Source organism: Hemicordylus capensis, chromosome 3, assembly GCF_027244095.1.
Source record: "Hemicordylus capensis ecotype Gifberg chromosome 3, rHemCap1.1.pri, whole genome shotgun sequence".
NCBI classification, from domain to species: Eukaryota; Metazoa; Chordata; class Lepidosauria; order Squamata; family Cordylidae; genus Hemicordylus; species Hemicordylus capensis.
Window position 1 is genome coordinate 248495065 of NC_069659.1, and position 12854 is coordinate 248507918.

At 41.8% G+C, this 12854-nt stretch overlaps 1 protein-coding gene across 5 annotated transcripts in view; it reads left to right on the top strand.

Moving 5' to 3' along the window:
• Positions 1–12854, top strand: part of DNTT (DNA nucleotidylexotransferase) — a 291853-nt gene that overhangs the window by 132662 nt on the left and 146337 nt on the right. For all 5 annotated transcript variants that reach the window (XM_053304897.1, XM_053304900.1, XM_053304899.1 and 2 more), the window contains 2 exons: positions 5322–5445; positions 7363–7495. In XM_053304897.1, the coding sequence (XP_053160872.1) occupies positions 5322–5445; positions 7363–7495 (257 nt within the window). The remainder of the gene's footprint in view (positions 1–5321; positions 5446–7362; positions 7496–12854) is intronic.

Below are 12854 nucleotides of genomic sequence, written 5' to 3' on the forward strand. Positions count from 1 at the left end.
GACTAAGTCGCAAAATCCATTGGTCATAATTTTTATTGTAAGTTGTATCTTCTCATCTCGACCAATTGCCCACAAGCCCCATTGTCTCATTTCACAGTTGATTATTGCACAGTGAGAGGTTTTACCATCTGAATCCATTCTGAGAACTTTGCACATATCATAGGAAGTGGAGATTAGTGGATGCACAAGTGACTTTTGTTTTTTGTTATTCCACTAATATGTGAAGAGAAAACGTAACATCTCCATGGCAAAATGTACAAATGCCACGTATATTTGGAACTCATGCATGAATTTCTTGGATCTCCATGTTAATCTAAGTGCACTTAGATGCATCTACAGTAAGTGGATTGAGCTACAGTTTTCACACCTCCATATTACTGAAGGTGTGAAAAGTAGAAACATCAGTCAACTTGATTTATCCTTACTTGGAAATAAGTTTAGCTGATCATTTGGGACTGATTTCCTGGTGGATTTGTTTAGGTTGAAGTTTATGTTGTAAATGTATATAAAGTGACTTCTTATCCAGAAAGACAGCCAACAGTTAACGTAACTTTACTGAAAGCTTATAAAGGAATGGATAGTATTCTCTAGAGCCAAAAAAGTTTAATTTTGTTTCCTGAACTGCCATTGATAGTCCATATTTTGAAAAACCCTTTGTGTAATAACTAATAAAACTTTTGTGAAGACTTCTGATCCCATTAAAAGACAGTTAGGCAAACAAAGTACTACAAAAATGAATAGATAAGAATCTAAATAATTTTTGAAAAATGAGATTACAAAATATAATCACATATCCTCACAAACAGCAAGCTTCCTACAAAGACTAGGTAATTTCACTCTTTATATCTAAAATGTAGAATAATATGTATTTTAAATTGTCCTGGATTTTCATCCTTTTCTTTATCATAATTGCTTCCAAAAATTAATCTCATTAGAATGACAAGATAAAATTAGCATGGTCTGCATTCAAAGGCTGGAGATTCGCCAGAAAGGGCCAATTATAACTGGGCTCTCCAGCAAGTTCTCGAATCCAGTGAATGACAATGAACCTCCTGGGAGGCAAAACTTTGCATATAAGAAGCATATAAATAATATGCACATGGTTCATCTGGAAGATCAATTCATATTTGAAATTGTTTGCTTTTTTAAATTTTTAACTGCACTCCTATAATAAGTTCCTGTGTTCTTTTAACAAGTTTAACGAAACAAAAATTATTGGGTACAACCAACTTGGATTTCTTCTGCTGTAGCCCCATTGAAATGAATGAGATTTGGACAAACATATGTAATTACCAATCACGTCAATTCTAGGTTTACACTGATTAGAAGAAGCAACACTTCGGGGTTTCAGATAGGGGTCTTTCTTAGCCCTACCAGGAGATGCTTGAACATGCAAAGCTTGTGCTCTACCATGGAGCTATAGCTCTCCCCACAGGAGGAGTTCCCAGGGACTAATGCCCATAGTTTTTATAGTGACCAGTAATATTGTGTCTTCAGAATGTGTGGTATGCAAGACAATATACTAAAACTCATTTTTTGTCTTGTCCAGTTTACGAAAACCATGTTGTATATGGCTATTCTTTATGAGAATCCTGAAATGTTAATAATCAGGAGCTGTTCCACTTTTTAGAGACACCATCATTCCACACTTGGAGACAAATAATGGTGTATTGTGATTGATTGCATTTTCCTGACTCATGTCCATTGCACATTTCAAAATGTCTGTTTCCACTTCAGATTGTGTGTATGTTTGACATCTGGTGGAGGATGTAGCTTAGAGGAAGTAGCGCCAGAAAGTAGGGATGTGCAGAATGTTTCGATGGTGAAATGTTTCCATTTGAAACAGGCTGCTTCAAGAGTTCTGAGCTCAAAACAAAATGCTCTAAAAATGGCCTGTTTCGAGCTCGGAACAGAACAACCCCATTTAGACTGAAACGTTTCAGTGTTTCAAGCACCGTTTTGGAGGCCTGTTTTCCTTGCTGATTGGTTTTCTGGCAATGGCTTCAGATTAGCTTGTGATCTCCTTGCTTCTTGGTTGACTTGTTATCATGTAAATCATGTATTGTCATGGGCAACTGTACCCCCATTGGCTGGGTGGAGGGGAGAGGGAGAGGGAGCGCAAAGGGAGGGAGTTTCAAATTGTATTCAAAGGGACTAGGAGGCAGAGAGAACCCTTATGCCTCTCTTGAAGAGGATATATCAGGAGGGGAGGAAGGTAAGTTTGATTTTGTGGGTTTCCCTCCAACTCAGCACTGAGTATAATATACTGTGCTATTGCTGCTATAACTTTCTGTTTTTGCTGGATCTCAGATTTACAAAAGCAGAACTTGGGTGCCTTCCTTCCTTGAGTTGTGGTTTGTTTTGTTTGTGAGACAGTGTTGTGGCAAGAAATGGACAATGGCAGTGCATCCCCCCCCCCTCTCTGATTGCTGTAATGAGTTCCATGCCTGGCCTTGAGACTAACTTGTGCATTCACTCACTGCTCTGCTCTGCAATCCGCATTGTACTCATTCAAAATGTGGCTGAAGTTGCTCTAGTTGAGCTTATGGCTGTGCGTGCTGCAAGGGTCCTGCTGTGGCAGCTTTTGCAATGCTGGAAAGTAAGGATGGAGTTTCATAATTGTATGTGTGAGAGCAACTTGTGCCAATGATGTTACTGCAGCACAGGCACTGTGGCTGGCAGTGGATTCTGGGATAGAGATTAATTTTTGGCAGTTATTGGACTATTTTTGAAATGTATGTTTTGTGTTGGAAAGGACAGATTCCCTTTTACTGTGTGTGTCTGCTGTGTTTTACAAGGCAGGGTTGCAAGATGCAGTGCACATTGCAATGCAAAATTTGTGTACAGTGCATTCTGTGAGTGCAGCTTGTTTCGGCAACCATAGGGAACAATGGGGAAATTTGAAACACTCCATTGTTCCCCGTGAGTAGCTCCTAGGGAGCTAGGGACATCAAAGTGGATTGTGTGGTAGGGCATGGGTGCTACCTACCACACAACCCACAAAAGAAATGGGGGAAATGGACGATTTTTAATTTTTAAAAAAGTTTTTCCAAAATACCCCATAGGATCCTATGGGGGTTTGGGAGAAAGGTTAAAAATTTGTTTAAAATTGCCTGCTTGCTCATTTCTTTTGTGGGCTGGGTGGTAGATAGCACCCATCATGCCCACTTTGGTGTCCCTAAGAGCTACCCATGGTGAAAAATGGGGCGTTTCGAGTTTCCCCATTGTTCCCTATGGCCAAAATATTTGAGATGTTTCGAGTTGTTCCATTGAAACAGCTGGTGCAATCGCTGTTTTGCTGTAACGTTCAGATTGTTTTGTGTTTTGTTTTGAGCTAGAAACAAAATGCAAAATCTGTTTCCTGCACTTCCCTACTCGAATGTGGTGCTGGTGCTGAATGGATGGGATCTCCCCCCCTCCCTCAGTAGCTGACATAATGAGGAAAATTACTTAAAGTGGTTTCATTGAAATTAAGGACAAGTTAATCTCAATGGGACTACTCTGAGTAATTTTCATCATCATGTCAGCTGATGATTTTAAGAATTGCTCTAATAACCCAATAAGTCTGACTAGTAGGAAAATACTAGATGAAAAGATTTGCCAGTTATAATGGATGAATGGAAGCCTCGTGGTAACTCTGTGTTGCTGGCCAACATAGCAGATCAAATATTCTTCATGTACAAAACACTAGCATGTCAGGAAAAAGGTAAATCTGGACATTGTTCCAGATGTATTAGCTTTGTTATATATAACATGGCAGGGTGTGTGTGTTTTATGTGGGAGAGCATTCAATATTTGATTGGTCACTGAAAATCTGAAACAGCCCAAAAATAGATATATCATGTAGGGCTTCTGCTCAGCTGTATTAGTTCTACATCATTGCTATCTCTTAATTTATTATAAAATAATAATTAAAATTATTGTTTTTCTTGTGTAATGATTAGCATTCATCTTCAGCATGTTATCTGAGGAGAATATCCTCATTTTAGAGCAGAAATTAAAGATTGAGCAAGATTGAGCAGATCAACTAAGCAAGTCTGGTGTCATCTTACAGATACAAATTTGGGGGACTTGTTTCCCTCTCTGCCATGCTATTCTCTGCTTATCTATATATTTATTTTTCCTAGGCGTACCCGTTGCTAATCCCATGCATGGCAGCTCTCTCTCGCATGCGTGCGAGGGAGCTGCCGGATAGGATTAGAAATGGGGATGGGGGGAATAGGGATGCTGGCCGGGTTGGCCGGTGGGAACAAGAGGTAGCGGCGGGCAGCCCAGCTGCTGGGAGGAGAAGGTGGCAGTGGGCCGACCCGGCCCGGCTGGCAGGAGGTGGTGGCTGCTACCAGGAGTGGGCGGGTGGGCGGGAGGAGCTGGTGGGCCAGCTTTCTGGCCAGCCTGCCAGCCAGAAACCGCAGGGTGGAGGCAAGAAGCGGGTGGGGGGAGAAGAAGTGGGCTGGCCGGCTGGCCGGCCCAACAGAAAACGTTTGTGTGTGTGTGTGTGAGTGAGAGAGAGAGAGAGAGAGAGAGAGAGAGAGAGAAGCGGATAGCTGGTCGGCCAGAAAACCCGGGGTGGGGTGGAGGAAAAAGTGGTGGTGGGTGGGTGGCCCAGCTAGTATCTATAATTTCACTATCCTGGAACATGTGCTTAGTAGCATGTCCTAAGTATTAAATTAAAGTTAAAGTTGTGCCATCAAGTCAGTGTTGACTCCTGGTAGAATACAGGAAGGGTTTGCCATCTCCTGCGCAGTATGAGATGATGCCTTTCAGCATCTTCCTATATTACTGCTGCCCGATATAGGTGTTTCCCATAATCAACATACCAGCGGGGATTCGAACCAGCAACCTCTTGCTCCCTAGGCGGGGAGCATTCCCCACGCAGTCATTAGGTGGCCTGCCTAATATTGTAAATCCTAAACAAAAAGCCTTTATCACTTGTTTTGGTCATCTGGATTAAAGGTGAGTGATCATAGTAGGGAATTCTGTTTTTAGAAGAAAAAACATGTATGACTTTTACCTATTATAAAGCTGAACATAATTTATTTTAACAGGTTTCATTTAAAGAGTTTGCATCAACAGCAATTACTTTGGAAGAGTGAAAGAAGTTTCACTCTGAAAATGCTTGCTAAAATATTGTGTTATCTCAATATTTTATAGATCCATACCTGAAGTGACCTCACTGGCCATTGTTTGCAATGCAGTATGGATAGTGGGGGGCTGAGATTCCTTTGTCTTAAAATTCAAAGAGGGAGTATGAAAACTGTTTCTACAGGAGTGGTTTAAGATGTGCAGTGCAGCTTATTACAATAGTTTTCAACTCTGTGTAGCTCTTCACTTCTGTTTTTGGAGTGGGACTGAAGACATCTGAAAAGTGGTACAGGATGGGTTTACGGACACTGGAAGAAATAAAAAGCTTCAAGAACTTGAAACTGACAAGAATGCAAAGAGCAGGTAAAAAGTTGTTTTAAGTTTTGAACATGATATTTGATTTGTTAGAATAATTAGTTCATTGATAAACATGTATATATAATTTGTACAGCTTATGTCTATGTATGTTTTGTTTTGTTTTTAATAGAATATGCTATGAAGTTTTAAAAATTGCTTTTTAAATAAGTCCCCCCCCCCCTGTTATCCAAATTTATTTTGGATTTGAAAGATTCTCCTTGTGAAATGAACGATACCAACATTGTTGTGAGCCATAAAATAAATGCATAAGCATTAATCTTTCATAAAATTGATTTTTCTTTTAACTTTAGTCATGAACGAATCAAATTCTGGTTTTTGGTAGTTCACAATTCAGGGATAATTTACTATTATTTTATTAATTTTGGCTCCTTCTTTCCTTCCATATAGCTGCAATTTTATTGAGTTGTTCATTCTTCGGCTGTAAAAACAAAAAACAAATCCCCTCCATTGCTAACCTTGAGCAGGGAAAACATGAATCTTGATGCATTTATGCTAAAGGTGTAGCCTCTAGGATTTTACAATATGTATTGGTATGGTTTTCAGGAAGAATTTTAAATGAAACGGCATACTCTAGCTGTTAGACCATCTCACTAGGTTTCACATAAAGTGCAGGGAGGTGTGCTTTGCTGAGGGAGGCCGGCTATTTCATCTTTCAGTGACGGTTCCTAGTGTCTTGCCTGGCTTAATATAGCAGTCAGTTTTGATCGTTATTTTATTTTGTAACAAAACTATTAATTGAACATCTGTATTATTGAAATATGTTTAGATTATTGTTGCCTAGGCCATGTATGAAACATTTTAATGTTAATTCTGTAGGTGCAGGGAAACCTTCCCATGGGCTGCTCCTCTGGGTTTCAGAAGGGAGAAGAACGGGTTACATTTACACACTTGGTCCTCTTCTCTATCCCTCTATCCATCCACTAGCTGGGCGCTTTCCAGATTACCCACTACAATGACGGTAAAATGCTTCAGCTTGGCAGATCGCATTCAAAATGTAAATAAAGGGTTGAAGCTGTTTGTTTTGCAAAGCCAGCAGCAGGGGCAACAGTCTTTTTCTAGCTTGTGCAAAACTCCTACAATGGGAAAATACAGCTATTTTTTTGCAACGCACATGCAACATTATAGGACTGTAAAGCATCAATAAAACCTGAAAGAAGGTATCAGAAATGTGAACGGCACCTTGCTGATAGTGCAGGAACAGTGATGACAAAACACAGGCAATATGGAAGCACACTTGGAGGACACCTAGTGACACTGTTGTAGTGGGTAACCTGGAAAGTGCCCTGGATGCCCAGGGATTGCTGGGTTTTCTACATGTACTTCCCTTTTCAGCCACAGATCTTCTGTATGAGACAACACAAGTGTTGTCATTCTGTCTGGCGTCATTAGTGCCACAAGATTCATGGAATGAGATCTTGTGAGAATCTCAGTTGCAGGTCCCTTGCTGAACAGCAATCCATTGTCTTCCTCCCTAGTCTCCTTTCGTTTTCCTCCTGCATGAATCTGCATGGGTAGAATCAGTCCTTTTTCTATTTTAAAAAAATGACTTTCTTTTAATAAAGAAAAGCTTGTTATGTGAAATATCAGGAAGCCCTACTTGGGGGGTAGACTGGTCAATTTTCATTATGGCAGTGTGAGTGAAACTTTATTAAAAGTTGTTTATTTGTCTTAAGGCATTCCTACAGCATTTTATAATCACTATTCCAGTCCTGTGAGGTTGCTAATTTTTAATCCCACATTGACAGATGGCAAACAAAGGCCAACAGTGAGTTGACCAAGGCCATCCAATGAGTTTGTGTTTCAGTCTGGACTTGAAATTTAGTTGCCTAGTTTCAAGCCTTATATGTTGTCTACTGGACTACCCTCATTATACCAAACCTATCACATAAAATTGCTTTTCAGGGTTACTACACTATGAAGACCTTGTTAGCTGTGTATCTAAGGCAGAAGCGGATTCAGCAGGCCAGATTGTTAAAGATACCGTGCGGAAATTTTCCCCCAGTGCTTTAATAACTTTGACTGGTGGTTTCAGAAGGTAAGTATCACAAACCAACCATAGGCTTTTTGGCAATGTTTGACCTGCAGAAAATCATTCAGTGAAAATATATCAGTACATTTGTAAAATGTGCTTGATTTAGTCATAGAAGACAATGCTATGATTTGTTCTTTAGATTAATTTGAATAATGTTTTTAAACTCTTGGAATGCCTTAGTTCTGCTCAGAACAGAAAAAAAGTAATTAGCAGACAAGAACATAGAGGATTATGGAGATAAGAAACTTTTACTCAGTATGATATATCACCAGATTTTCCACATCCCTCTTGTGCTGTGCTGCATTTGATTCTACCCCTATAGAATAATAGAATTTTTGTCTGCTTGTCTTTTCCTAAGAGATTATATTTGACGGCATAGACATATGCAAAGAAAGAATTAAGCAGAGTATAATGGTTAAATATATTCAAGGCCATTTTTTATTTTCAGTTTCAACTATAATGTTAGATAATACACCATGTGCTTGTTCACATGATCATTATGAGGGCCCATCACCCTATCGTCCATCGCAGCAGGGCATGATGGGAGCCACAGCTGGGAACCCAAGCTTTGAGAACCCCTGTCTTCTGGAATTTAAATTCTGCCCTTTCTCCCTGCAGCTCCCCGGAGTATCTATCTATTTAACACACACAGACACAAACCCCTTTCAAGGATTTTTAACGCAAACTATAGCAAGCCTCATCTCCTGCATCTAGTGTTGCCTCACTTCCAACCTCGCCTTGCCTCACCTCACCTCAGACCTCCAGCCTCCCACCTCGCCTTGTGTCTCCTGCCCTGCTTCACTTCCAGCCTTGCTTCCAGCCTCACCTTGCCTAGAGCCTCCTACCTCTAGCCTCTTGGCTTGCCTCCAGCCTCACCTTGAACCTACTGCCTCTCCTCCAGCCTTCCACCTGCCTCATGCCTCCTGCCCTGCCATGCTTCTCCCACTTTGCCTCCAGCCTCTCACCTGTCCTCCTGCCTCACCTCCAGCCTCACCTCTCCTCCTGTCTCGAACCTCCCACCTCACTTTGCTTTGAACCTCCTGCCTCACCTTGAGCTTCCCACCTTTCCTTGAGCCTTCTGCCTCGCCTCACCTCTCACCTTGCCTCACCTTGCTTTGAGCCTCCCACCTCACCTTGTGCCTTCCACCCTGCCTCGCCTTCAGTCTCACCTCCTGCCTCACTGTGGCTCTCCCATCTTGCCTCCAGCCTTGCTTCCTACCTTAAAGCCTTGCCTTGAGCCTCCCACCTCTCCGTGCCTTGCCTTGATCCTCCGCCTACCCTTGCCTCCTGCCTCCCACATTGTCTTGCCTCCCAACTCACCTACAGCCTTGCCTCTAGCATCCATAGTGGGAGGCTTGAGGTGAGATGGGAGGCTCGAGATTAGTTAAGAGGCTCGAGGTGAGGCTTTGCTATAGTTTTCTTTAAAAATTCTTGAAAATGTGTATATGTAGAAATACTCCAGGGAGCTGCAGGGAGAAAGGGCAGGATTTAAATTCCAGAAGACAGGGGTTCTCAAACTTGGGTCCCCAGCTGTGGCTCCCATCATGCCCTGCTGTGATGGATGATAAGGTGATGGGCGCTGGAGTCCAGCCACAACTGGACTCCCCACAACTGGACACCCCACAACTGGGGATCCACAGGGAAATAATAGAATTTTTGTGTCCTACAGTACCAATCTGTTTATATAAATCTGAGCATGGCCACACTGCCAGAGCAAATTCCTGGTGCTAAACTGCTAATTTGTGAGTAATTGATTTGCAAAAAGGTACAGATTAACTTTTCATTTGCAAATAAAGCCACAGCATGAGAATTATTCAGAGAACATTCTACGGAGAACAATTGGAATGGGATATTCTTGGAATTTCCCACCTCATATATTCTCCATGAGAATCTTTTGAGAATACTTTGGGGCATATTTGTACCAAATCCAGGTGTGAGGCAGATCAGATGATCACTGTCCCTGCTGGAGTTTGCTGCTGCTCCACATGCACTATGACTTCTCCAGGCCAGTTGGTGGCTTTGTGTGGTGGCCATCAATCCTCCAAGGACCCAGATGCCTCTCTAGTAGCCCTCACCCCTGGGAAGGTAGGGTATGGAGGGACACCACCCCTGCTGCTGGCCACTTTGATTGGCCCAGTTGACCAGAGGCAAGGGGCAGGCATATGCTCTAAGGACATATTGCTTTCTGATAGGCTTAGCATGGAGGAGTATGCTTCTCCCCATCAACTTGGCATTGCCTCTCTGCGGCAGCATAAATTAACTGTCCTCTGCATGATTTGGACCATCCCCAGTGCCTTATATGGGGAGTACAATTTTTGGAAGAGGGCTTTGGTCCCCCCCTTCATTGGTTAAAGGACAGAACTCTCCAATCTCTGGGAACTCCTTTAGTCAAAGGCATTCTTGGCAGCAGGCAGGGGCCATCTTGGGGGTGGGCAGTTGCCATGACACCCCATCCCTGTCCATCCCCAGTCATATATTGCACAATCACATACATATCCCACTCATCTCTCCTGTTCCCCAAGTGGGCAAGCAGCATCCCATACTACTGGTCCCACAGGCAGTAGACCTGGCTGCTGTGCTGTCACATGGGCATGGCACAGTGGATTGTGGTTTGGAGTGTCCCAAGATCAGCCACCCTACTTTGGATCCTGGATCCCCTGTTTGGATTTATGTGTATATACATTGTCTTTGTTCTTGCCATTGATGTATTGTATGCATATCTGTGATTAGGCTTGGGGTAGAGTTTAGAATGTTCGTGTCAGTCATCATTTCTGTAGATTCATTGGCCAGTTTGTATTCCTTACTGGATGCTTGAGAATGTTATTTTTAGCCTACTTTCCAGTAAGCTTATGAGATCACCCAGCATTCTGTGTGTGTATCTGTCTGAACTTTCGTGTGTATGTGTGTGTGTCAACTTCGCAGTGCCTGAACCAATACGAGCCAAATTGGGTACAGTTGTAGGGACACATAGGGACACCTCAACGGTGTAGTTTGTGATGATGCCATCCACCCCGATTCAAGATGATGGACGCATAAGCGTTTGAGGGGCAAATGGGTTAACTTGGGAACCACCAAACTGATTTGAACCAAATTTGCTAACAGCTGTAGAGACACATATGGATGCCTCAATGGCATAATTTGTGATTGTGTCATCTACCCCTATTAAAGATGCCGGATGTGTGAACATTTGAAGCTCAAGTGGGCTAACCTGTGGACTGTCTAACCGATATGAACTAAATTTGGTACAGTTGTAGTGAGTGACACACAGGGACACCTCAACGAGGTAGTCTGTGATGATGTCATTCACCCTGATTAAAGATGACGGATGTGTAAATGTTTGAGGCGCAAGTGGGCTAACTTGTGAACTGCCTAACTGATTTGAAGCAAATTTGCTACAGCTGTAGAGACACATAAGGATGCCTCAATGGCATCATTTGTGATGATGTCATCCATTCTGATTCAAGGTGGTGGACACGTGAACATTTGAGGCACAAGTGAGCTAACTTGTGGACCGTCTAACTGATTTGAACCAAATTTGGTACAATTGTAATTAGTGACACACAGGGACACCTCAACAGTGTAGTTTGTAATGATGTCATCCACCTTGATTCAAGATGGAAGATGTGTGAACGTTTGAGCCTCAATGGGCTAACTAGTCGACCGGCTAACCAATTTGAACCAAATTTGGTACAGTAGTGATTAAGACATAGGGATGCCTCAGTGGTGTAATTTGTAATGATGTCATCTACCCTGATACAAGATAGTGGATTAGTGAATGTTTGGGGCTCAAGTGGGCTAACCTGTGGACCGCCTAACCAATTTGAACCAAATTTGATACAATTGTAGTGACTGACACACAGGGACACCTCAATGGCATAGTTTGTGATGATGTCACACACACACACACACACACACACACACACACACACACACACACCCCAAAATGGTTTACACGTGAACATTTGAGGCGCAATTGGGCTAACTTGTGAACTACCTAACCAATTTGAACCAAATTTGCTACAGGTTTAGGGACACATAGGGATGGTTCAAGGGCTTAGTGTGTAATGATGTCATTCATCCTGATTCAAGATGGCAGACACATGAACATTTGAGGTGTAAGTGGGAACCGATTTGGACCAAAATTTGGTAGAGTTGTAGGGACACATAGGGACACCTCAAACACATCATTGGTAATGATGTCATCCACCCCAATTCAAGATGGCGGACACATGCACATTTGAGGTGCAAGTAGGCTAACTTGTGAACTGCCTAACTGATTTGGACCAAATTTAGTCCAGTTGTAGGGATAGTGAAAAGAAAGTAGGCAGATTAGTTCTTACTATAATAACTTGTTTCTGTTAGGATGATCTTTTACTCAGAGTAGGACTGTTGTTTATAATTTGGTAATACTTAAGTTAGAGACTTTAATAACTTTGTTCAATAAACTTAACAAGCCTAAGTTTCTGTTCTGTTTCACTCCACTTCATTCCTAATGCTAGTTTTCTTCCTGGGACTGGGACTGAGATTTCTGGTATGGCACAGGTTCATATGACCACACTGAAGTAGGTAATCGGCATTCAACCATAATTCCCAGGATTGTGTAAACCCGCATAATGTGTCACAATATTTTCCTATCTAAATTGGCCCTCAGAGCTGTTCTTTGGCCTGTGATCATGAAGTTCTCATGTGACTGGGAATTTTTGACCTTCAGTCTAATGATCTAGAAGTAGACAAGCTAGGTTTTGGGCAACACGCTGAAGGCTGAAATGAGTCCTCCCTGAGACACATATATCAATTTCTGAGGTGTTAAATTTTCTTTAGACATATGTGTGACCCCCAGAATTGCTACCTTGTTTTTCAAGTTTTCAGTATTCTTTCTTGATCATAAAAGAATGCAGGAATGGCTTGTTCGCTTAATAATCTCAAAAGTATCAAGCCTCAGGACAATCAGCCTGAAGTCTCAGGCAGTTCATTTTAATGGTTATAGTAACATAGATGTATGGGTTTGCTAGTAGTATTCAAAAGAGGGATCTTATGAGCTTTCAGTAAGTCTGTTCTCTTATCTGTATTAAAAAAAGTACTGAATACTGTTAGTGTCTTGGTTATGTACGTTTTGATGCATTAATATAAAGGGAAACATACATTAGTCATCCAACTTTGTTCCCAAGCTTCATATACATACCACATCAACAAAATGTGACAGCACAAGCTAAGGTAGTTTTCAGCAATCTGTTCAGCCCATGTGTTGCATTTGTTTGTCTTATTAAACATGTATTGAGATGTATATCTATCTCTTTGACTTGCAAAGAATTGAGGTCCACCTAAGTATTTGTCATACTTGGATATGAATGTTCAAAAGTTG